This window comes from Lepidochelys kempii, chromosome 21 (assembly GCF_965140285.1).
Source record: "Lepidochelys kempii isolate rLepKem1 chromosome 21, rLepKem1.hap1, whole genome shotgun sequence".
Classification (NCBI taxonomy): domain Eukaryota; kingdom Metazoa; phylum Chordata; order Testudines; family Cheloniidae; genus Lepidochelys; species Lepidochelys kempii.
This window is the reverse complement of record NC_136400.1, coordinates 10,832,897-10,860,139: the sequence shown is the minus strand read 5'-3', so window position 1 is coordinate 10,860,139 and position 27,243 is coordinate 10,832,897. Positions and strand designations below refer to the sequence as shown.

Here is a 27,243-nt window from a genome sequence, read left to right as displayed (position 1 = left end):
GGGCCCTGTAGGGGGGGAAGGGGGTAAGCTGGGCCCTGTGGGGAGGGCAGGGCAGGCCAGGTATGGTTGTGTAGTCTGTCTGCGCCTTTTTTGCTGGCCATGGTAAGCCTGGAAGACAAGTCCCAGTGTGGGAGAAGCATCTGGGCAACCTTTTCCCAGCCAGCGTAAACAGAGAGAGACACAGAAGCTTCTAACTTGGACAAGGCTCTTAGTTTTCTTGAGATCAGGAGGAAAGAGTCTCTCTCGCATCACCAGGCAGTCTGAAGCGGGAGTGGTCCTCTGGTGTCATTTCCCCCGAGATTGTTTCTCCTGTCTGTTGAGGATACACAATATTTGGTGTATGTGGGTCCCTCGTCTCTCTGGGGAGCCTGTCTACAGTTGGATGGGATAGGGGCATGGGGAGCTCGGTTTCCCCTTTCCACCTGAGACTGGATGGAGCACAAGTACTTGTATCTACACTGCTGGAAGGACCAATCAGGCATTAGCACCCAGTCCTGCTGACATCATTTCCCACAGTCCTGCAGCCTTTCCCAGGGTCAAGTAAAGGCAATTATAATAAAAAATGTGGCACCCTCTTGTTCCCCGTGCATCTTTCCCAGCACATTTACTGACTTCAGTAAGACAAATTCTTACTCCTGTGTGCCTCGCAGAGCTCACAAGGCTATGGGAAAGTGAGCTGGAGTCCTGTCTCAACCATCACAACCAAGTCATTGGTTGAATTTCAGTTGTTACTCCTTGTCACAGTTAAAACATCAGTGGCAGAAAGATCAAGTTTGACTTACAGATCCAGGTGGCAGTTAGAAAAAATATCCGTCTTACAAAGTGAACAAACTTTTTTTTGGAATTGTTGAAAGGATAAACATGAAATCAGTGTAATATTTAGTCATGCATTTGTCAAGAGCCCTGTTTCACATGACACTGGAGATTGCCTTTTTGGGAAGTGAAGAAAGGGTGAATGATCAGCAAATGCTGGATCCATCTTAAGCTAGTCACCTGAATCCAGGGAAGGTGTCATGTGAGGAAGTGGTGAGTTTCTTTGGGGCAAGTGTTTTCATGACAAAATATTTCCTATTCAAAGTTTTTGGGACAGTAACATAAATACAATCTGTCTGCAGTACGTATGGGTGGTTTTTTTTTTTTCTTCAGAGTAATATTGGCTTTTCCCTGTATATTGTATTTCTCTTGGAAGAATAAATTCATAGGTCAACAGTGTGAACTCAAAAATGATCATGGATGACAAAAAAGGATTTTTTTGTATGTGCATTTGTAATAATTCTGATTTTTATTAGGAAAACACTCTTTTGTTTTCAGGAATATTACATGGCCACTTAATACTTCTGTCACTGCTTTCTTTATAAAATCCTGTTTTCAGGCATGAATAAATCAGTCGTAAAACTAACTCTTGGGTGAAACCTGGTGTGTCAGCAGTTTGGGCAACTGTTTTTATTAATGAATTTTCAACACAATTAGTCAAGCATTTTTTGCCATGAGTTTGAGTTATAAATGTTTGACTTTTGGATGCTGGCTTGTACTCAGCTCAGATGGTTTCATCTTTATATGAAAGGAGTTATGTAAACATAAGTAACATAAGTAACGCATTCTGCATGTAGTCAAATAGTTTGGGGAGTACTGAAAGAAATTTTAAATTTGTCAACGTTTAGGCTGACAATTTCAAATTTGTGTGCCTAAATTCACATCCTTAATGTTGTTTGTAGTGTGTGAATTTAGTAAAAAGGGATTGGAACTGAGGCTGATTGGGTCTTATCAATTGGAAAATGTAGGGAGGAAAACGTCCATTAATTTGAACGTAGTACAACTGATCCATGGCATATGGCTCCAGTTTCTCATGTATCCCTCTTTAAGTGAATTTAGTGACTGTGAAAGTGAGGGATTTTAACAGCATTGCCTTGAGCCAAGTGTGCTGACAGGTGCTGTGAAAACTTCCCTCTTGTAACCTTACCAGTGTGCTACAATCCTGATCTGCAGCATCGTTTGCTATGCCAGACCCAGGACACCACACAGCTCTGCCAATGCACCTCAGTCCAAATCTGCAGCATCCTGACTATTGGTCATGAACCTATAATGGGCAAATACAGCCTAGTATAGGTATCTGGGGTACTAGCGTGGAATGGCCAAACCCCTTTTTGCTTGTGACCCAAGCCATAATTTGAACCAGTTTTCCTTAAAGGAAAACCTTGCTCTTCGGTATGTTGAGGCAATGTGAAAGTTATAGCTGTATAATACATACAAGCAGTCCCAAGGAAACGTAAGATAGTGGCCCTCTAGGTTTGGGTGGTGGGTGGGAAGTGTGTGTTCAGTTTGTCCTGAAAACCTAGTTTGTTGGTTTCACTACCAAGTTGCTTGTTCTTCTGTTAGGAACTCACCTCAGCCTTAGAGCTGGTTCTTCAACTCCTCACTGTTCCCAGCTTATGATTAATGTTGTAGGGGAAGTGCATAGCAGGGTCAACGGCAGTGCACTCATGTGGAAGACCAAGGACTTCACCTCCCCTCTTATTGCACACATGCACAAATTTAACAAACCAACTAACTATATTGTTGTGAAAACTGTTTCCTTCACAACAGTAGCGAAAGCCGCTCTTTAAGGATATCTGTTACGCCACGACCAAACCTGAAGTTGCTTGCCTGCGTGTTGATAAAGTACCATGTTGTAACAAATCAGAGCTAAGAAGTGTTTTTGGAGGGCATTTCCAATGGTATTTCATTTGTAAACTTAATGGACATGCTGATAAATGAATTTATTATAAATTTGCAAGCTGGGGGGAAGGAGTGCAGAGGATATTTTGGCAGTTGTCAGAAAAATCTGGACAAACAGTGAATTACTTTAATCTTTAAACTTCTGATTTTTTCCAGTTCAATATACCAAACAGCAGAGAGGGCACATTGTAACTTGTTGGAAACTTTAAATTAAGGGTACTTTAAGACAGTGGCTCTCAATCTTTCCAGAATACTGTATTCCTCTCAAGAGTCTGATTTGTCTTGTTACCCCTAAGTTTCAGGTCACTTAAAAATATACAAAATCAGACATAAAAATACAAGTGTCACAGCACACTATTACTGAAAAATTGCTTATTTTCTCATTCTTACCATACCATCATAAAATCAATTGGAATATAAATATTGTACTTACATTTCAGTGTGTCGTATACAAGAGCCATATAAACAAATAATTATCTATGAAATTTTAGTTTATACTGACTTTGCTGCTGCTTTTTATGTAGCCTGTTGTAAAACTAGACAAATATCTAGATTTGTTGATGTACCCCCCGAAAGACCTCTGAGTACTCCAAGGGGTAATGTACCACTGGTTGAGAACCACTGCTTTAAGAAACAGTTTCCTGCCTTATTAGGAGTATAGTGAAAACACTGGTAGTAGAGTACATCTTGCGATTGCACAGATTTCCAAGGTTGTTTTTTTCTTGATGATCAAAAGCTATGAATTCAATATTTAATTGAACTATATCTACTTTCTCTCCATTTTTCTAAATCACTTCCTTAGAGCTTTGCCTCTGCTGATAAGCCCATTCCGTTCTTTTTGGATTGTTCCAAGTTCTCAGTATTGCCCTTGGGACCACAAAATCCAAGTTGCTCCATTTTTTTGGGCTTTATTTTAGATGCTGGCTGTGCATTCTCTGAAAACGACACCACTGTAACATGGTTTTTGGTGAGGAGTTTTTTGTGATTGACGCAGGGGAAAAGTGTGTGATGGGGTTAGCTTCTATTGCCTGATACTCTTGCCTGGTACTGAAAGTTGAGTTCTATCAGTGTCATTTTGGCACTAAATTATCACTTAATGTTGGAGATTACACAGGTAGTGTAGTCAGTGTGCATTTTATGGCCAACACATCTGGGATAAAATCTGCCCTTCATCAAATAGACTATTTAACTATCACAGTGTGTGTTCCCATCCCCCCTCCAGATGTTACGTAATCCAGAAAACTGGCTGGCTGACACTGAAACTCATCTGGCATCTTGGGTTTAAGCACTGGGAGAAGTGTTTTGGTCAAATGATTTTTGTGGTAATGTTAAGTTTCAGGTGTCCAGAGAAACTTTGAGTGTTGTGATATGGTATGACTAGTAACATGTCTGAGCTTGTTCCCGTCCTTCCCTCAAAATCCCTAGTAATGTCTAATTGCATCTACATTAGAAATCTGTTTGAAAAGCCCTTCTGTGTTAATGTTCCAGGAAACTGGAAATTTAAATTGGATAGGTGTAATATAGTGTGCATACATTGGAACTTTTATTGCTATTCTTGTTTTAGGACAATTATTACCATCAGTGCTCAGGACAGGTAGAGTATTTAGCCACAGGAAAATTCCTGCAGAATAAAGTTCATACAGTAGAGTAAGTTTTGGGTGAAGTGCAGTTGATATTTATGAGCACTGCTGATTTTTTTAAAAAATCGTCAGTCTATCAGAAGATTTCACTTTTGTTACAAGAAATTCAGGTTACTGTAAAAGTAAGAGACTAGAGGAAAATGGCATTTTTTTCTTTATTTCTTTGTGTGGAGTCAGTTTCATTATTCCCTCTGTGTAGTTAGTTTCCCCTTTTGTTTATGTGGATATCAGATTGCAATAGGGGAGAGAGAAATATTTGTTTAAAATGAAAAATGTGATTTGTAAAACCACAAAAATAGGCCAGGGGAGGGATTCAAGTGGCAGGTGTAGGATCTGAAACTACTCTCAATTTAATTTTAAAATGGACTAGACTTCAAGTAGATGGTGTTGTTTAATTTTAAATCCCTGCCTTAATACAACCAGATGTTGGGATTTCATGGTGAGTCCCTTTAATTTACCATTTAAATAATACAGTAACTTACACCTGCAGTATGTATTGACATATTTGCTTTTTACTTCCGCTGAAGTATTTTTTTATATTAGCCTAATAAATGTAGCAATTAATTTAGGTTTGGCAGGTTGTGAAAACTGGTTGCCAGACGATGTCCATTATAAATACCAGTGTTATTGTAGTAAACCTTAATTTGTTTTGTTCTGAGCTTTCTGTAAAAAAATCTTTGTGTTAAGACTTTCTATGTGTGTCTTTTTCCTGAGATTGATTTTTTTTTTTTTAAGGTAGAAATCTGCTCTGGAGGAATTGAAATGTGTATATGAACAGAAATACTTACCAAAAAAAATCTGTTTTGAGTGTGTTTGGGTCAACATTGTGATGCTCAAATTTGGCATGGACAGAGTAGTTTTGAATAACTTTGCTTTTGTATATAGTGTCTCCTCTCCAAAGATTTGTAATATATTTTTGCTTCTCAAACCTCTCCCCTTTAATGTGTGATAAATATTCTTGTTTTACAAGTGGGGAATTGAGGTGCAGGGAGGGTAAATCTGTGGCAAAGCCGTTGTATGGCAGAAAAATGATGGTTGTAAAAAGTCAGCGTTTTGAAATGGCCTAGTGAGCATGTGTAGGTGATGATTTTAACTCACAAGGATGCTCTTCCACACAGTCCTAGGTAATTTTTATTTTGTCCATTTAATATACCACCTATCCAGGGAGGAAGTAAAGATAAGGCTCTGGACTGGGAGTCAGGATACTGGGATGCTAGCTTTAGCTTTGCCATTCATTTGCTGTGTGAGCTTGGGCAAGTGACTGCACGTCTGTTTTGTCCCCTGTAAAATAAGGGTAGTGATACCCAGCTTGGTAAAGCGCTTTGAGATCTTTGGATGAAAAGTACCTTTATAAATGCTAATATTGGTATCTCTTCCCTAAGCACTCTGCAGAATTAAAACACAAAGATAAACATGCTTTGTAAAGTTAAAATGCAAAAACAGGGTCACTTAGCCAGGTCACAATAGAAGAAATACCACCACAAAATAAAGTTAGAAATTGATCCAGTAAAAGATATTACCTCACCCACTTGGCGTCTCTAACAACACAATAAAAGAATGTAACATAATTTGCCCCCACTCAGCACAGAAGTCGCAAATAGTGTGTCAATGTGAAATAAAGCCCATTTTAGGAAATAAGAATCTCACCAAGCACTTCCAAATCACTCAGCCCTTCTCAGAAGATACAGACAATGTGCCTTGCATTGTGTCCTGAAAGTTTACTAATCTGGGCTGAGGAGAAGACTCTTTCGCAGAGAATGCTTTGCTAGCATTCTTCTGTTAAACTGGTGGGGGTGTCTGTTGTCCCAAGCACCTCCAAAAATTACATCTACCATGGTATGTTCAGAGAGAGTGGCAATGATTAATCATTTGGGCCTGTACTGTTCAAAGCTTTATGGGTTAAAAATCAACACCTTAAATTCCACCTGATTTAAGCTGATTGAAAGCCAGTGCGGACCTCCGAGCACCAGTGAGATGGGCTCCCTGTGTGAAGATCAGTGGCTTTATGTGCCAGCTTAAGCCTTCAAATGACTGTAAGGTGTAGCCTCATATGCAGCATGTTGTGGTAATATCTGCTCACTGTGACAAAGCTATAGTTGATTGTAGCAAAGTCTTTAGTTGAAAGAATGTCATGTTTTTGGTTTTTTGCCAGATGCAAATGACTCCACAGTCCTGATTACTGCTCCTACTGTAAGTTCTTATTAATACCTGGGCATTCCAGGTCAGCTTGGGATCTAACAAGGCTCCCATGCTGTGAAACTTAGCAATAAAAGACAGATATTCTGTCTGTGAAAGGGATGTGTCCATCACTACTTGTGGTGGTTTCCCTAATGGATATTGCACCATAGTCGGCTAGGACTTATCCGGGCATTGGGTCATTTGCTCCAGCCTAGTCAAGTGAGAGAGCGAAAAAGAGAGAGATAAGTGTGATGAATCAACTAAAGAAGTTGCTGTACTTTCCAACTCACTAACTCTTGTAGCGGCCTCGTGTGTGTATTGAAAAGGAGGGGTAGCATGGTAGAAGCCCACAATACCCTATACAAGAGAGACCTCAACTCGGATAAGCAATTGCCTAGTGCAACCATCTGGAACCTTCTGGAAAGAAAAGCAGATGAACCTCCAAACCAACTCAATCACCCCATACTGTGGGCTGTAGATATGTTGCTATGCCCTTGTGTTCACAGTATGAAAGGTACTCCCCCTTGCAAACTAGTTAGATGGTATTGGTCAGGCACAGCCGAGTGCTCTCTCTTCACATATAGCATCACACCCCATAGTTTACGTACATTCAGAATGAAAATCTAGTTTTATCCCACTGCGGCTGTTCTCTTAGACACTAAAACTGCTTGTCAGGATACATTAAGAGGGAGTCCAAATGCTGCCTCTTAACATGGGTCCTTAGGCTGCATTCCTAGGACAGATGCATGCTTGACAAAAGTGGCACTCTAAGAGGAAGTGCCCACTCTAGGAAATTGGTTAGGATGTGTCAGTGGTGTATAGCTGGCTTTTTGCTTCAATGATGGAGCTTTATATCCTGTTACTTGGATGTGTGTGTAAGTGGAAAGAATACACTTGGAGGGAGAATGTTTCCCCCTAAGAGAAAAAACAAGGAAATTCCATATACAAAACTCTGTCAGAAAATGTGAAAGGTGAGATTGAATATGTAGCCTTACCTCTATTTGTGCCTCTGCATTATAGCAGTCTTTGTGCTCAGATACTTTGTCAAGGGGACAGTTTTATTGACTGCAGTCGGCTGGACACAGCTTTGGTTTAGTGGAAGATCACAGCCTCTTACAACTGGTGCTATGTAAATACCTGAGTTTTCATTTTAAGTCTTGTGTTCTTGTTTTTGATAGTAACTGAAATCACTTGTCCATTCTCACTATTATTTTGTCAAAGGAGTTTGTTGAATTTCCTTCATCCTTTACTGTGGTAGTCTTTAAAAATGATAAAATAATCTTCAGATGTAAGTGTGCAAGATGTGATACAATCCACTTTGCTGAGAGCATGTATCTATTGTCTTAGATATTTGATTAGTAAACGCTTATGGGAAAAAGGACTTGCAGACACTTCTTAAGGTATCATGTTATATCTCTTGTCTAGTTTTTTAATCAGGATATTTGCATGAAACATAATCCGAGAACTTGTTTTCAGATGCTTCCTGCACCATCTGAGGTGAGAGACCTTGGTGTATGATCATCCTGATAGTTTCTAAAAGAGTCAATCTTCTGTCAGAGAATGACATAACATAAGAAATAAGCATTGGGAGCAGATGAGTTGTTATCATAGGTCTCTAGAAATTAGAGATTGACCCCTGGACTAGAGGACCCAATAGGTCTTGTCAGCAGCCTTTCAGAAGTGGTGTGCCGAGTCTTCATTTATTCACTCTAATTTAAGGTTTAGCGTGCCAGTAATACATTTGAACATTTTTAGAAGGTCTCTCTATAAGTCTATAATATATAACTAAACTATTGTTGTATGTAAAGTAAATAAGATTTTTAAAATGTTTAAGGAGCTTCATTTAAAATTAAATTAAAATGCAGAGCCCCCTGGACCAGTGGTGGGACCCGGGCAGTGTGAGTGCCCCTGAAAACCAGCTCGCGTGCCGCAGGTTGCCTACCCCGATCTAGCCCATTCCCACTATTCTCCCCACTGGCTGTTGAACCAATCAAGATTGTTCACAAGAGCAGGGGTTGGCAACCTATGGCACGCACGCCAAAGACTGCACGCAAGCTAATTTTTAATGGCACGCTGCTGTCTGACCCCGGCAGACATCAGCATGCCACTAAAAATCCTGCCTGGCCTGACACGCTCTTTTCCGCCCCCTGCCCGCCGCTCTCTCCTTGCAGGGCAGGCAAGCTTCTCCCTCTCTGCGGCCGATCAGCTGGCGGCCCTTGCTACAGAGCGGGAGAGGTAAAAGTGGAGCCATAGCGCGCTCTCTGCTCTGGGGACCTTGGGGAAGGGGGTGGAATCAGGGCATATCCCCTCCAGCCCCCTGCCAGTGGCGTAAGATCAGCATTTTAATTTAATTTTAAGTGAAGCTTCTTAAACATTTTGAAAAGCTTGTTTACATATGACAATAGTTTAGTTATATAATATATACTTATAGAGAGAGAGCTTCTAAAAACCGTTAAAATGTATTATTGGCATGTGAAACCTTAAATGAAAGTGAATAAATGAAGACTCGGTACACCACTTCTAAAAGGTTGTCGATCCCTGCACTAGAGTAAATAGTAAATAGAGTAAATAATGCAGAGGTTCCAAAACTGGTTTGGAATACATGCTAGCAGGTCTGTGGAGAGCTGGCTGATTACAATCTGTTGGCTCTCATATCCCACCTGAGAGAGATCAGGTGGAAGGAGGGGATGAAATGAAGTTGACTGTGATTTCTCCCTTTTCCAAAAAGATAAATGCAAATTGAAATAAAGACAATTACAAATATACACTTTCCTAATTGTTGCGTGAAGTGTTGTTGTAGCCATGTTAGAGCCCTGATAATTACCATTTAAAAAAAAATAAACTTCCAGCTCGTGATAGACAGAGGTTGGTCCAATAAATATTACCTCACTCACATCACTCAATTACCTTATGTCACCCATTCATGTGGCCAGTTGTGGTAGTTTTCAAGCTGTGAAAAAGTGTGAAGCCCCCTGCTGTCAATGCTTTGTCCAGTCTCTCTTACAGTGGGACTCCCACCACCTGCTGAAATATTCCACAACCTAATACTTCTGTCAGGAACTTTTCCCCAATATTCAATGTAAATTTCTAATAATTTCATCCTATCACTCCTAGGTATTGTCCTTGTGTAGCACCTTTACTGACTCTTCTCCCTTCTTGGCTTTCAGGATGCTCAGACCTCATTTCCATGCTAGTATTGTTTGCAATAAAGAACAAGGGGCAAGAAATATGAGGCAGAATAATTTTCAAAATGCTTCCCTTTCTCTCCACCTTCTGAAAGATTTCCAACAAATCAGCCCTCTTTAGAGTTTTATTAAAGAAGTGATAGGATTAAAAACAAGCACTTTCTTAATGTACACCACTTCTGCTTCTTGTGTCTTCAGATTCCTCTGGGTAATATAGTGACCAAAGCCATATTCTTACTACTGTCTGACATGCAGAATCAATATATGGTGCCTGTTTGAGTGAACTGTATTTTCTCTCAACTCTGGCCAGGTCAATAAGCTGCTGAACACATTCTTATTTAAGAACATTTATTGTCTATTGGTTCATGAAGCCACAAGACTAGTATTTAGTTTTTCCAGATTGCTGGCTGAGCTTGCAGATGCTGTTAGAAAACTCTTGTTGTGACTGAACCTGAATACAGTTACTTGGAAGCTTTTAATAAGCTACGGTTATTTCTACACAGTCACTTTGTTGCCTGTAATAGGCCGTATACCCCTTGAAGTGCTATCACCAAAACGCCACAGCAGTTTTCAGCCATAGATAACAGGATGTCAGGGTGTAAGTATAATGTCAGTTCTATTGTCAGTATGTGTAATAGAAGATATTTCAACTACTCAATCCTTTATTTTGAGTTAAACTATTTTTGAAATACACTGCTTAGCCGTTAACTTTTCTAGTTTATTATATCTCTGTATCAATGGTTCCACATATCCCTACACCCACACACCCTGAAATTAGTAAGAAACATGAGACCATAGGTTAGATTACTCAAAAGGCCATCTTAAGCAATTTTTACTTAGAGTACAAAAGATCCCAAACCACTGAATTTTCTTTCCTCCCTCATACCTCAGGGAGTTGACCTAATGATTTGCCATTTTTAAAAAATAAAGTTCCAGCTTGTGATTGACATACCATATAATTTTACTTGTTGAGCTGTAGCCCTCTGAAAAATTGGGTGGGTGTGAAATGTAAGTGGAGGCAGACAACTATAGTGGAAGGAATTGAGGATACTATCATTTTAGCCCAGCTGAGTTGCAATACATGCCTGAACTTGTTCTGTTTCTGTAGCTTATACTCCTTTATTTTAATGCAGACAGTTATAGATGGGAGGCATAACTGAGGAGCTGCTCGTGTTACTAGAGTCTTTTGCACACTTGTGGGCATTGATATATCTTTGTCACACTGTGAAGTGTATTGCTCTTCTGATGCTATTGCCTATTTCTCATGGCCGCAAGTAGCTAATGATTCCCACTGTGACATTCTCAAAATACTTTCCCCCACACTTAAAGCTTCTGACCACCTGCTTAGGACGGTTCAGCTGCTGGGGATGGCTGTGTGGGTTTTTGTGTCTTTTTTTCATAATGTCATGGTATTGATTCTGTCACTGAGCTTGCTTTCCGTTGTTTGGCCAGATAAAATGCTCGACCTGGTGCAGGTGGGGTGATAGATAATGGTTAAACTATACATGTGTTCATTAGTACTTTTAGACAGGCTTCCTAAAGGAAAGCAGTATATATTGATTTAAATCACTGATGTTAATCATGATTTAAATAAGCAAGCAGGAAACCTTGATTCAAATAATCAATTTTATTTTTGTTTTTCATTTGTACTTCAGTTATTTTCTTTAAAAGGTTGATTCTCATTGGTTGGTAACCATTAAAACATGTTAATTTGCAACTTAATATAGCCTTTACACTAAACTTGCTATTACTATTTGCTAATCAGGATATATTCTTCACTTAAGCAATTATATCGTTTAATATGCATTTATTCACATTCTTGACTTTTACATTTTTTATATTGTTAGAAGGTGGTGGATGATTCAGTTCGTATTCACTGGCTTAGTTTGGATGGAAATTGGAATTTGGCTGGAAATTGGAATTCAGTTAAAAATTCAGTTAAAAATGGACAAAAATATGATTTTAAAATTGTTTTTCACTTAATAAAACTACGACAAACATGCTGATATTTAGGAAAAAAGTGATTATATTAAGACACGTTTTGCATATAAAAACATTTATTAAACAAAGGCATTAGTATTTGTAGTTAATGCAGTGAATGGATTGTTTCTGGATAAGGCTAAGATTTTGTCATGGATATTTTTAGTAAAAGTCAGGGACAGGTCACGGGCAATGAAGAAAAATTCACTGAAGCCTTTGACCTGTCCCTCACTTTTACTAAAAATATCCATTAGAAAATGGGAAGGGGCTGAGCACCTGCAGGGTAGCTGAGAGCTGTGTGCCTCCCACCCCCGGAGGGGGGAAGGGAGGGACTCAGAGCTCCAGGGTCCCTTCCCTGCCCCACTGTGGCAGCCGGGGAGCTGCCGGGGTACGCCCACGGCCCATGGTGGCTTTGAGCTTGGGGGCCCGCTGCATCAAGTGATGGGTGTACTTCATAACTTCCTGCTGCTGCGGAAGGTAGCAGGACCCTTCGGCTCCCGGTTGTCAGGGCTGAAGTCACGGAGGTTTTTGGAAGTCACGGGTTCCGTGGCCTCGCTGACAAAATCGTAGCCTATTTCTGGTAACCATATCCTTCATGATTTTAGAACTAGTAGGTTACAACCTTTCTTACCCAGTTCTTATTCGTAGATTGTTTTACTCTTCTAGTCTTTCCTCCAATTTCTAATCAATTTCTCAACTTTGAACTATTCATTGAACTGAACTAGTTGAATGAACTGAAATGAAGAAAATACTTTCTCTACCTCTGCAAAAGAGTCTACTGCTGTCAGAAGCTGGTTTGGCACTTTAACAAACTCTGGTTTCAGCTGCTTAGCCAGTGACTTCCACCAGATCAGTGGTTAGACTTTATTTACAACTTTGGCAGCAAACGTGTTTGCTTAATATTGATTTTTTAAACTGATTTAAATGATTTTAGTATAGTACATGTAGGTCTTAATATAGGCTTGTCATCATCTTAAATACATATATTTTTCTTTTTAAAAATAAACCTAATTTAGATTTTAAATATTTAGATATTGAACAGAACCTATGATTCTATGCTATTTCTTTCTTTTGCATATTTTCTCTTACCTGTTTTCACATGAAGCACCTAGGTGAGCATTGCAGTTCCCAGTGGTGTTTTGTGCAAGGATCTGAAAAGAAAATTCACAGCAGCTATATTATTGAAGAATTCAAAAAGGCTGCAAAAGTGCCTCTGTATAACGTTTTGGATCTAATACTCCATGCTGTAGTTCTTGATTTATTCTTGCATCACTCTTCTGCTCTGCTTTTCTGTAGGAAGAGTAAGGGTTGTGATTTACTTGTTTTTCATACTCTTGTTAGCTAGAGGTAATTAGATGGTGGTGTGGCTATAGGGATGGGGAGAAGCCAATAAAAGATCAGTATGTAAATTTCTGGAGTTACTGATCTATTATGAAGATGAATCACTAACTTTGAACAATATCTTTGTGCTCTGATCTGTATTTACATAGTATCTTTCATCAAAAAATTTCAGAGCACTTCACAGACAAGAATTAATCTCACAAGTCACTTTAGCAATAGTATATTTTATTCCCCATTGTGAAACTTTTCCTTATGAAATCTTAAAACATGACAGAATGCATTTGAGTAAAATTAACCCATAGGGTGTATACTGTCCTTCAGTTCATACCCCTCCTTCAGAAGCTGAGTTTATGGCAACAAAGTACCTTTCCGCATGTTGACCTCGCTTGGTGACTGGAGCAGAGTATTATTGGAAGCCCATAATTAATAGATACTACACAGTTCATTCCCATTCAGCTTGCCCTTGACCTAGTTTGAAGCTGAGAAGGTTGACACTGATATCCAGATTACAACTGTAGTGTAAGAGAGAATGTAGGTAACTTTCCTTTCTTTTCTTCTCTGGAGGACACTCGCTATGTTAGAAATGAGCCTGGTAGTGAAGATAGAGACTCAAGTGAGAAAATAGCAGTGTTTACAGCCGGTGACTGGTTATGATGACACTTCTATTATGTTCCCTGCTTTGCTACCCATTCAGTGTGGCCTTAAGCAAGTTACCTCCTTTGCCTATTTTTTTTCTACATGTGGAAAAGAGGGATCATAGTAGCCTACCTTGTAAAGGAGAATGAGGCTCAATTAACATCTGTAAATGTGCTTTGAAAAGTACCATATACGTGCATACTTAATATAACGCCACACATTTGCCTAAAGTGACAGAAGGTAAGAGCTGCTTACAATCTTACCAAAGTCTGGACAAAAGAGATGGGCATGAGAAGGAAGGCATCTAGCTGACCTGACTAATTTGGCGATAAACCACTTCTTCTGAAACATTTGGAAGTTAAGGGACAATGGCAGGGCTATTAGCTTTTACCTCCTCTCTAGCTAGCCTACAAAACTGGTTTGAACCAGGACAGATGAAAAGAACTCCTGGCAGGTTTAAAAAAAACATTCTCTTGAGAGCGTATAGTTGTTTGGGGGACTATGAAACAAACGCTGCCTGGGGGTGTCTGAAGAAATTAGGCCAGCCTAAGTTACCATCAGGGGATTGTAAACGTTTGTGCAAGATAGATTTGTGTAGAGTGTTCTATTTTAAAATCCTTTTTCTTGAAATTCTTTGTTTCTATTGTTCAGCAATAACTTGGTAGTTAAGGCTGTCTGGTCACTCTTTTCACCACGGGTTACAGGCTCCCGAAGGAAAGAATTGCAGGTGCTGAACCCAGTTGGACTGGCAAAGTAAGCACAGTCAGCACATGGGGTACTGTAGCCTTGGGCCCCATCTACGAGTGGGTGGATCATGTGATTCCACCTGAGATACATAAAGGCACAATGCCCAGGGACTGAAGGAGATGCACTCAGCGAGACCAGAAAGCTGACAAAGCAGCTAACCCTGGAACTGTGACAGTTTACTCATGTGGATTATGTTGGTTAAGTTAGCACTTGTCTTAACAGTTCCACATTTATTATTAGTTTATATATAACTTTGTCATGTAGGCAGGAGAAGGCCTGGTGAATAGTGAGTTTTGGGGAGAGATTTAGTGAAGAGTGAGGTGGGCTGTCACACTGGAAGAGGGCTGGTGCACCAGATGTAGGGCAGCGTAGACGAAGGAATGAAGTCAAGGGGTTTGTGGAAGTGGGAGGGGATAGCAGGATTGAATGCATAAATCAGGAGTTTGTAAGATCATAAATGCTTCAGAGAGGGGGCCTTGTTTTTGTACCTGACTCTAAAGTGCTTTACACACTGGTGTGATACACAGAAATAGTAATAGGGAGGGAGGACAGAAACTTAGACAAGAGACGGCACCATGCAGGGCTTCAAATGTGCTTGTTTGGACTTGAAACCAGTGAAGTGATTTTTGGGAGGAGAGATGAAAATCAGCTTTTAAGTAGAGTCCTATGTGGATACAAAATCTGTATCCGCATCTGATCTGCAAACATGGTCCACGGATATCTGCAGATCTCTGCTTTTAAGTATTTTTCTGATTTTCAAAATTTGTGCTTGTAAATGTCTCTGGTACTGAATTGGAGGTATGGGGTTATTGGTGGGGAACTGAATCAGGGTTTCCTGTGGTTTTGTAGTTCAAGGTTCAGATGGTTTCCTAGTGTGTCCATTGGCTGGTGCAAGGTGTGATTTCCCAAAAGAAGAGGTGTCATATTTAAGCCCATACTCCATTTGATGTCTCCCAAAAGACAAAGACAACAAGGAAATGTTGCTGTCTAATCTGTCTGCTGGTTGTGTAACCAGGCAGTGCATGATTTATGCCATACTGCCTCACAGTAGACTCTCTTGAAGCAGTTCGGTGTCGAAGCATTCTCCTGCTTGAACTTTGGAGATTTGCGTTCTCATTCTCTTGCTACTTTTCTATATTGTTACTTTCATTTTCTACTTAGTCTCTATAAATTTCCTTGAATCGTCTGTTGCGACTGCCCAAGTATTTAGAACAACAAAGCAAAACCCAACTCTGTGTGTGGAGTGGGGGTGGGCAGGCAGGGAGGGAGGGGTCGTGATACCTGGACACACTGGGACAGGAAGTCTACTTTTCTTGCGTCTTATTCAGTGGGTTTTTTTATTAAATGCTGCAGCAGACTCTGAATTGTTTCACAGTGGCAAAGCAAGCTGATGAAATATGACACAGGGATGGGAAGAGACTTGGCAGGGGGCCTTGATGCACAAATAGCCCCACTACCCTCTGAAGTATGCTTACAGCCAAGCAAACAGAGAACAAAATACTACAGGCTGCTTTCAGATTTGTTGAGGAATTTTCCCTCAAGATCTGTCTTCTGTTTCCTTGGTTTTTTTTTAATCTTAGTGTAATAGTTGTATTGCTTGTGTGCTGCATACTTAGGATCAGACATTTTAGGATGTCTGGAGATTTATCTCTGTGTGTTTATGGATGGAGAGGAGGAAGAGCTGTGTGTGGTAGTACCATATCTGACTACTGTAATATCTTTAACCTTGGGTCAGGGTAATGTGGGGAAGAAATTTCAGAGAAGACTGAAGTCTAGATCATGGTGTTAACCAGTTGAGTGAACAGTAACCTCTTGGCACAGCTCCATTGTGAGTTATGTAGATCTTGTTCAGTGTATAAGCAACTGGCATCTGATGACATAAAACCAAGCATTTGTTTTCATTTATTGGCTAATGTGACATGCACCCTTCCTGTAACATTTGACTGAGCTGGCTGTTTTAAATATAGTCCTATCTTTCCTATGTAGAAAATGCCTAGAGTTGAATAATGGCTTATAGTATAAAATGCATTGATTGTGTGTCAGTGAAAACCTTGCATGGTGGCTATTATGATCAAAGTCTGCTCCGTGCTAGGTAAAACCTAACAATTAAAAAAAAAATCCTTAACCTGTTTGACTGCCTAAAACTACCTATTATGTTCTGCAGGACATTCCTCCAGTGTCACCTGATGCATTGGTTACATTATCCATGACTTAAACAGGATGCAAGTTAATGCAGCCGTGATTGTGGCTAACATGTATTTAACCCTAAGCTCTCTATCCCTTCTTCCCCCCCAGTCCAGATAGCTTTTACAGACATACCTAATTTTCATATAAGATAAAAAGAAAAGGAGGACTTGTGGCACCTTAGAGACTAACCAATTTATTAGAGCATAAGCTTTCGTGAGCTACAGCTCACTTCTTCAGATGCATATCGTGGAAACTGCAGCAGGCTTTATATATACACAGAGAATATGAAACAATACCTATTCCCACCCCACTGTCCTGCTGGTAATAGCTTATCTAAAGTGATTTCCAGCACAAATCCAGGTTTTCTCACCCTCCACCCCCCCACACAAATTCACTCTCCTGCTGGTGATAGCCCATCCAAAGTGATAACTCTTTACACAATGTGCATGACAATTAAGCTGGGCTATTTCCTGCATAAATCCAGGTTCTCACATCCCCCCCACCCCCATACACACACAAACTCACTCTCCTGCTGGTAATAGCTCATCCAAACTGACCACTCTTCAAGTTAAAATCCAAGTTAAACCAGAACATCTGGGGGGGGGGGGAGGAAAAAACAAGAGGAAACAGGCTACCTTGCATAATGACTTAGCCACTCCAAGTCTCTATTTAAGCCTAAATATTCTCTGTGTATATATAAAGCCTGCTGCAGTTTCCACGATATGCATCTGAAGAAGTGAGCTGTAGCTCACGAAAGCTTATGCTCTAATAAATTGGTTAGTCTCTAAGGTGCCACAAGTCCTCCTTTTCTTTTTGCGAATACAGACTAACACGGCTGTTACTCTGAAACCTGTTCATATAAGATAGTTACTCCTTTTGCCTTAAGCAGTTAGCTAGTATTGCGGGGCGTGTGTCTAGTGGGCTGTTTCTATTATGAGGGGAGATTGATGATAGGTAACTCTTTGCAACCCTGTTTATTTAAAAAGAACATCAGAACAGCCATACTGGGTCAGACCAATCGTCCATCTAGGCTAGTATCCTATCTTCCAACAGTGGCCAGTATCAGGTGCTTCTGGCAATTGGAGGTTTAGGGACACCCAGAGCACTGGGGTTGTGTCCCTGACTATTTTGGCTAATAGGCATTGACGGAGTTATCCTCTATGAATTTAGGTAATTCTTCTTTGAACCCAGCTATACTTTAGGCCTTCAAATGCCCCATGGCAATGAGTTCCACAGGTTGGTTGTGCATTGTGTGAAGTACTTCCATATGTTTGTTTTAAATCTGCTGTCTATTCATTGGGTGACCCCTAGTTCTTGTGTTGTGCAAAGGGGTAAATAACAATTCACCATTCACTTTCTGTATACCATTCATGATTTTACAGACCTCTGTCAATCTCTTAATCATCTCTTTCCTAAGGCTCTGTCTATACTACCACTTATTTTGGTATAACTTACGTAGCTCAGGGATGTGAATAAGCTACCCCCCCAAGTGACATAAGTTACACCAACCTAAGCACCGATGTTGACATTGCTATGTTGGCACTCGTTGGGAGTGGATTAAGTCCATGGGAGAGCTCTCTGTCAGCTGGGTGCAGGTGCAGCTGTGCCACTTAAGCTCTCTGTTGTAGTCATAGCCTCACCTGATCTACTGCATCTTAAGTACACTCTGTCTGAAATAGATAATAAGCTCCGTGGTGCTGGGACTGTGTTCAGGATTGAGTATGCTGTCAGCAGTAAATAAATAGGCTCCTTGATTGGAATTCCTGCCATTCTGTGTCTAACCATGTATCTTGAAAGCATCAGGGCCTGTATCCTAGCAATCCAGCAATTATACCATTTTGGTCTTGAGAATTGAGTAATCACACATGTTTTTTTGTGCTTCATCCATCCCATACAGCCAGAGGATCAGAAGACCTTGTACTCCAAAATTAATCTAACGGAGCTAATGCTCTTTAATTTTTTTGTTTAGCTTTAAGAGATGGAATATATAAACCCTTGAGAGTGACCTGATTCAATGGGTCTGTACTTAAAGCTGCATTCTGTTTTGGTTTCCAGGAACCTGCAAGCAGCCATTGGAGCCTACTATGACTTTGAGAGTCCGAACATCAATGTGCCCTCCATGTCCTTCGTTGAAGATGTTACCATAGGAGAAGGGGAGTCCATCCCTCCTGATACCCAGTTTACAAAAACATGGAGAATACAAAATACAGGTAAATGGGGGTAAATCTTTCCTTTTTCATTGAACTGAGATGGAAACTTCATAGAAACAAAGATCCACTTGTTCAAAATGATTTTTTATTCTGCAGGAGTAAAGTTATTTCATATCAAGGTGTTAATGAAGGGGGAGGCTTTCAAAGACACAAGGGGAAGCTAAGTGCCCAAAAACCATTGAAATGCCTTTTTGGTGCCTTTGAAAATGTTCACCTTTTTGGACACTGACGTTTAGGCAAAATGGAAGCATGTTATGTTGACAGGTGGGGAGCTGTAATTTCTGTCTTATCTACCTTAACTCCCCAAGGAAGCTTAGCAGTCTGAAGATGTTGTAATGCCAAGGCCTGTGTATAGGTTAGAAAGAAAAGAAAGCAAATGTGATGTGATATCTGCTTCCAAGCCCCTTCCTCTTCTACCTTCCTAACTGCCTTTCCCAGGAGGGTTCTTTTGTGTTGGAGGTAACATGACAGGATAGAGCCAGATGGTGTCTGTATGGGTTTAGAAGGACCTTACAACCTCTCTTCTTTTCAGTCCCAAGCTCAGTCACGTCAGCAGTTTCCATCCCTCTAAACTGGGTTGATATTTTCTGTTGTTCCCTTCATTAGTACATTAGTTTATTGGGTGTACTTACTTTGAGCTCTTTGTAAGAACAGTAGCCTGGTAGCACCATTGTATTTATGGGGATGTTTGTTTTCCTGTTCAGACCTTCTGTTTTGGCTGTTGGATATCCTGAACTTTTCAAACTCGGAGGACAAGGAATTTGTGTGGCAAATTCTGTCTGAAAGTAAAATCATGTGACGCAGAAGTGATCCTAAAATAGTTCAGCTGTTTCTGTTGATGGAATTCTTTATTCTTCTAGTTCTTCTTCTGTCCCTATGCTGTGTGCTTCACTTAGGAGGAGGTATTTAATTGGGATGATAGTTGTATTGGAACAACTCTCTAGGAACAGATTTAACCTTACTGTAGTGAATGGAGTGAGTGGTGCTCTGGGGCCAGATCGTACATCACTGAAATCAGTAGCCTTGCCACAGACTGCAACTGGAGCATGATCAGCCCTTGTATGGGGACAGTGTTATCCAAAATTCTGATTCAGACAGATGCACGTGACCAATTACGCTGTTCAGTGGTATTTTGAGTTCCCGTCTCTTCCTTTGCATTTTATCTTTACTTGGCAAATTCTGTAGGAAGTTATTTTCTTAGGTATTCATTCAGTACAGGATTCCTAATTTTCAGTCTTTTCTGTCACTTAAAGGCTCTTCTAATCAGAATCTCTTCCAGCAAGAGGATGGAAACAGCTTACCTTTAAAAAGGGATATTTTTCAGCAAATGAACTCAGCCCATTTAAAATCAGAATTGTTTTATTTAAACTCCTTGAAACTCATGAGCAGCCAGTATGTTAGAACTGCATTTCATTCTTTTTTTTGTGTGATCTATACACTGTCCCTTCAATTAACTGTGGGGCACTTTATAGAACCCATGAGTGTCAAGAAATCAGTGGAGGTGATGCAACTCTGAGAGGAGATGGTGTAAGCTCAAACTAAATTACTCTCATTGCAAGGCTGTGACATTTGCAATTCTATTAAAACGGTGTGAATTGTGTGAAATTAGGAACAGAGTAATCTTGTGGCAGTTCCTAGAGGAGAGGATGTGATGCAAGTTTGTGGAGACAACATTCCAGCGTGAGGTGAGCCAAAACAGTCATCTCCCTGTGAGTCTGAATTGAGGCCAGGCAAAATAAACTCTCAGTGCTTATCTACTGAGATGTAATTATAGGAGGAAAATGAGATCTGTGGATTCAAAGGGAGATAATACTTTGTCCTCGAGTGCTGCAGTGACCGGCTGTCGCATGAGTAGTTCACCTGTGTATCTGAATTTAATTATCATGCTTTTGCTGCTTCTGTGCACAGGAATGATAGCATAACGAGGACTAATGTTCTTAATCGTGTGTGAGCAAATTACAGCTGTGTTAAAAATCATAAATGACTCTTCTTGCCACAGAGCTTGGAGCACTGTATAGTAATATGCTAAACATTATAAAACAAACGGTTATTAAACCCCACCATCTTAAACACTTAGACTTGGGTACAGGGCATAAGGGCAAGAAGTGAGGTAAAGATAGACTCAACACTTTGTAGGCTGGCGCTCATATGAAAAAACACCAATTGCAGGGAAAGGGTTTCGGTGTACTATTGGACTTTCCTGTGTGTATTTGGTGGCTGTTTGGGTAAAATGGAAAGGTGACTGTTGAGCACTTTATTTCTAATGTGCAAAACTATTTGGCAAATTTGTACATTTACTATGTATATAATATATGGACAATTAGTGTGAAATACGAGACATACTTGACAAGTGATGAGGGATAGATCCAGGGGGAACAAGTTTTTCACCTTAGCAACCCCCATGGCAAAGGCACTATAATCTTCTCAGAAGTTGAGGTGGAGTTTCCTAAAAGTCCAGGTCCTGTCTAAGCTTCAGAACCCTTCAGGATGAGACTGGAAAATACTAGCTCCAAATGAAATCCCCATATGTGAAATCTACTGTTGATTGACAGACCTGTTTTTAGTAACTAAAAACCCTTTGCTTCCCCCGTCCTCATTCTCTTGTTTTTTTTCCTTTGGTTTTTATGAGTAAATCATAAAATCCCTCCCACAAGTAACAGATGTGTCTTCATGAAAACTTGGGTTTTCAGTTTCTTAAAAAAATTTCTAGATAATTGTTAGATTCAGTGAATTTTATGTTGTCTTTAAAATTTGTTTCCCTTCCTAAAGTCCTTGGGTCTTGTAGGATGTGGGTAGGGAGTTGAAGGAAACAGTTTCAACTTAGAATTCCTTGGTTTTTGTGGCTTCCTGTCAAAACCAAACTTTGTTTTGGCTTCCACCAGGGTTAAAGCATTACTTTCTTTTGTAAATTTTGGTTATAACAATACTTCGGCTTATCCACAAAGGCCAGACCACACTGTTACAACTTGGTTTAGCTTCAATCCAGGTTAACTATCGTTTTTGTGGAGGTGGTTTTACTGTGCAGATTAGGCCAGTGTCTTACATTTAAAAATTATTTCAATTAATATTTAATATCTAAGGCCTGGAATGTTCAAGATTAGCACTTGCTAGGTAGATGCTGAAGTGAAGCCAAGATTCTTAATGATCCTGCAGGAACCCTTGATTAAATGACTTCAGTTCTAAAACATGAAAAAAACAGAGTGAGGCATCGCTTTGAGGGATTTGGTGTGGCAGAGCTGCTTTCTGTCTGATGCAGAGAGCAGAGCTGTTGTGTACTCAGTTGGTTGAACAGGTCAATTAGAGTTCTGTAAGCATGTAGTTCTGTTTATGAATAAACTGTTTTCAGGCAGGGGCTTTTTGCCTGTTGTCAAAAACTAAGGTCCAGTCCTCCTACAGTGTGATAGTCTTTTTGCAGGCTCGCCAGTCTTGTATAATAGGACTAAAGAATCACCCCGATTCAATGGACTTACTTCCATATCCCAGTCTACCTCTAGCTGCTGCGAGCTCCTTTGGACGGTTACTGCAATCTGTCATCTCCTGAGAAATGCATGTACTGAAATAGAATGAAATAATCATCATTTCATTTTAATGGCGCTTATCAGCTATAGCACTCTAAGCACATGGCAAACTTAAAGCCATTAAAACTGATAAAAATCACATATATTATTTAAACAAAAACCATGTTGCCAGGCTGCACACCCTTTCACACAAAAGTCGCCACACTCCATAGCTCCCACACATCACAACATAAGGCCTGGTAATCACTCAGATCTTCCTTTTCCAAGGGCCCCCAACCTTCATGCTGTTTCTAACTCTAGCTGGGTCCAAAATAGCTTCCCTGATCCCATTCCAACTATTCCACACTGATACTTCCTCAGTTGATGGGTTTCTTTCTAGGTCCAAACCCCACAAATAATGATTCGCTGCCATGCCCTCACTGCAGTACTTCCAGAAAACAGATTTTTCCGTAAAGTCAGGTATCTCAAGGAATGCTCCTACAAGATGTCCCTTGGTCACTAATACCTATCCAGAGTTGCCATCTCAGCATCGGCTTGCAATAATCATATATATCTGTCCAAATTTCTCTGCAGCTCACAGACGTCCCTAAACTGCTCCCATTAACTTATAGCAAGCAGAATGCAATCGCTACAGCCCAGAAACCAGATTTATCAGTCCAGCTCATATCACGATCTCAGAGAGAGCATCCAAATGCCATGTTGGCACTGATATTCACACATCCACTGGAGCCATGCTCTACAACTCTTTCAAAGCCATTCTCCACAGTTTTTCCATCTCACCATCCCCTCCTCTTTTGCTGTTGCATGAAACTGCTGCATCTGCCCTCAAATGAGCTGTTGCGTGTACAGCAAATACCACCTTGCTCCATTCCTTCATGCTATACAACATCAGCCCCTAGAACTTCAGTCTAAACTTGGATCTCAGTTTTCACTGTCAGAGTTCAGCCACACCATCAAGGAGCTGGGAGGGGCTCACTGCAGGAAGGAGAAATAAAACAATACAGAAGATGTTATTTCTAGTTCATAAGTTTACAAACAGGGAGAACAAAAGCATTTGCTCTTCCCAAGACTGCCAACAAACTGAAAAAGGAACTTGACACCCTGGCAGAAAATGTCTCATGTTTCCTATTAAAATATTTTCAGTTATGAGATTGGGGGGAGGGAAACAAAAACAGTAAAATTAAGATGGAAAAACTAGTTGGTCATCTTCATTGAGTGCTACTTGTGTCCCCAACGTGGCTAAAGTGCAGCGGAACGTGTCCTCACAGGTCTCTCGCTCAGATTTATTGATTACTGATGGCCTTTGTTAAATCACGGCTCTGGGTTTCTCAAAATTTAAAGGACTTGTGCATATTTTACAGGTCTTTCCTTCCAGTTGGTCACATGCTGGAACAGTTATGTTTTGTATGAAAATCTTTCTCTCCCTTTGCTGTTGTATGAGAACTAGAAAATTTGACTAGGCTGGTATCTGTTAGCCAACTTGGAATCTCCTTGACTGTTCAACAGAGCAGTGTAACCCTTTTAATAAAATGTTTATCTACTCATGCAGGCACTTGCCAGAAAAGAAGCAGATGCGAAGTCGCTACAGTTGCATTGTCACTGACACTTTAATACCTTTTTCTGCTCTATCAGGGACAGAGGCATGGCCCCCAGGGGTTTGTCTTAAGTACGTCGGGGGAGACCAGTTTGGCCATGTAAACATGGTGATGGTCAGATCGCTAGAGCCCCAGGAGATTGCAGATGTCAGCGTTCAGATGTGCAGCCCCAGCACAGCGGGAATGTATCAGGGACAGTGGCGCATGTGCACTGCTACAGGACTCTATTATGGAGGTAAGTTATTCCTCTCTTTGTAGTTCTCTCTTATTTGTAATGCTCCCAAACCATAGAAGGTAGGAGCCTTCGTTCTTGTATTGCTGTTGGCCAAATAGATGCTGGTATCCCAGTCAGCCTCCTAATATCCAAATGATAATCTAGAGGTATTGTAAATTTTATTCCCGTGTGTTTTAATGGAATGCACTTTAGAAAATCATGCAGCTTAGTTAGGCACCTAAGTATGGACTTTGAATTCTAACGTTTTATCTAAACTAGGAAGTTGTGCTGATGGTACTATAATCCTGCCCTCCTTCCCCAGTTTGGGTGCAGTTATAATAGCATAGAAATGTTTTACACTGCATGGCTATTCCCATATAGCTATAGCTACACTGATTCAAAATGATCTGGACAAACTGGAGAAATGGTCTGAAGTAAATAGGATGAAATTCAATAAGGACAAATGCAAAGTAGTCCACTTAGGAAAGAACATTCAGTTGCGCACACACACAAAATGGGAAATGACCTCCTAGAAAGGAGTATTGCAGAAAGGAAAGGAGTACTTGTGGCACCTTAGAGACTAACCAGTTTATTTGAGCATGAAGCTGGGGGTCATAGTGAGTCAACAGTGTAACCCTGTTGCAAAAAAATGAACAACATTCTGGGATGTATTAGCAGGAGTGTTGTAAACAAGACATTAGAAGTAATTCTTCCGCTCTACTCTGTGCTGATTAGGCCTCACCTGGAGCATTGTTTCCAGTTCTGGGTGCCACATTTCAGGAAGGATGTGGACAAATTGGAGAGTCCAGAGAAGAGCAATAAAAATGATTAAAGGTCTAGAAAACAACATGACCTATGAGGGAAGATTGAAAAAATTGAGTTTGTTTAGTCTGGAAAAGAAAAGATTGAGGGGGGATATAATAAAAGTTTCAAGTATGTAAAAGGTTGTTAGAAGGAGGAGGGAGAAACATTGTTTTTCTTAACCTCTGAGGATAGGACAAGAAGCAATGGGCTTAAATTGCAGCATGGGAGGTTTAGGCTGGACATTAGGAAAAACTTCCTAAGTGCCAAGGTGGTTAAGCGCTGGAATAAGTTGCCTAGGGAGGTTGTAGAATCTCCATTATTGGAGTTTTTTAAGAGTAGGTTAGACAGATACCTGTCAGGAACGGTCTAGATAATACTTAGTCTTGCCATGAGTGCAGGGGACTGGACTAGATGACCTCTCGAGGTCCCTTCCAGTCCTATGACTCTATGATTTAAGGCTGATTTACATTTGTTATACTGGTAAAACATAAATTGTTAAAAATAGATAAATTGGAAAAAAAAATCACACCCTTAATCAAAATAGTTAAGCCAGGAAAATCTAAATGTAAACCAGCCTTAACTTCTTGCATCCAGTTTTGGAAAATGTGGCCTGTATTTGGAAAGTCCCCAAGATATTTTGGGCCCCACCTGAATAATAAATAACCCACTGACCTCTTCTGCAGGACACTTCACTCCTTTAAGATTTGCACTGAACCTTCACTGGTACTAATGGCTAGCGAGAACATTGCTAACAAGATTTTCATGATTTTTTTTGTCAATTAGAGTGCCCTAACTGCATGGGGTCAAATGAGAAATATTAGCAACATGGGACAAAATAATTACCCTCTTCAAAAAGTACACGCTTATTGAGAACTATCAGCGGAGCCGAGCTGTCTTTGAAGGGGATGTAATTTATACCTGAAATGAGAGGATAGCTTTCTCTCCTGCTTTTATTTCAGTTCAGGATATCTACATAACTGCAGTTGTCTTTGTTGTTGCAGAGCTATGTAAGAGCATGTGATATTTATTTTTGAAGGTCATTAGAAGTAAAGTGTGGGGTAAAGTTTATAAATCTTCCTTATTTGCTTTTTTTCATCTATAGCTCTTTCTGATATTTACATTCCTCAGTTAGAAACATAAGTGGTGTCATATCAAATGAGACCCATCAAGAGTGATAACTTGCTTCCAAGGAAGATCCCGCCCCATAATTTATAGCTGGTTCAGTGTTGTACACAGTGTGTGGAATTCTTTCCTGATCCCTCTGCATGATTGGATAGTGCTGTGAAGCATGGTTTGATTACTCCTATTTTTGCTGGGATAACTACAGATGATGTTGGTCATAAAATTACTTATGCTTGGAATGTGGGAGTAATTTTGTTTGTAGAAGCATTCTTTTGTCTTTGTTTCTCCAAGCGTGGGGTATCTAGAGAGGAAATTTGCTTTCCCGTGGTGATCTCTGCATATGTTTTTAGGTCCTTACTCATGTATTAGTTTCTTCCCTGTTAGATTTTTTAAATGATATGATGCTTTAATTCCCTTTTTTAAAATGTTGGTAATGGAGCTGGCTATTACCAGTAGGTATCCTTCCAGATATGTGCAGCATAGCTAATTTTGACTAGCCCAATGTGTGTGTACTGGGAGGAGAATTTTGCCATCCCTCAGTTTCCCTCCCCACCTAAACCCACCCCTAAGATGTTAAAACAATCATTCCTCCCTAAAGAGGATTGGAATTGGCTTCCTCTGGAGTGCAGTGCTACTTAAGAGCATTAATCAGAGGTGTTTTTTGAAAATAACAGTGCTTCTCCTGGAACTAAATGTGCTACTTCCACAGCTCTCCCAGCCCCACAGGATCTAGGGGGCTCCAAAATTGAATTCAGATGCTAAATTACTGGGCTGGCATTGAGATTCTCAATTTTTTTGGCTATCTAACTTGCAAGTCACATGCCTGAGACTTTTAATCCATGAATGAAACTGTATTAATGCTTATTCAAAGCCATAACAATTGCAAATAAATCGTACCAGTTGGGTTGGGAAAAGCCGTGAAAGCTGGAGTAATGGAAATAATGATTACTTCTGCTTCGAGTGCTTGTTCATGTCAATCCCAGTCAGATGTGTGCACGCGCATGGCAGCTGGAAGATTTTTCCCCTAGCAGTATCCGTTGGGTCAGTCCGGGTGCCCCCTGGAGTGGTGCCATCATGGTGTTCAATACGGGACCCTCCTGACCCGCCCACCCCTCAGTTCCTTCATACCGCCAGTGATGGTTAGCTGGAACTTCCCCTGGCTCTTGTCGTG

The 27,243-nt window shown here is 40.4% G+C and overlaps 1 protein-coding gene across 5 annotated transcripts in view; it reads left to right on the top strand.

Annotated features, from left to right (window-relative positions):
- Positions 1–27,243, top strand: part of ILRUN (inflammation and lipid regulator with UBA-like and NBR1-like domains) — a 55,179-nt gene that overhangs the window by 746 nt on the left and 27,190 nt on the right. For all 5 annotated transcript variants that reach the window (XR_012155845.2, XR_012155844.2, XR_012155843.2 and 2 more), the window contains exons 2-3: positions 18,665–18,819; positions 23,970–24,167. Coding sequence is in view for 2 of the 5 variants with exons in the window: in XM_073320238.2 (XP_073176339.1) it covers positions 18,665–18,819; positions 23,970–24,167 (353 nt within the window). In the remaining 3 variants the exon portion in view is untranslated. The remainder of the gene's footprint in view (positions 1–18,664; positions 18,820–23,969; positions 24,168–27,243) is intronic.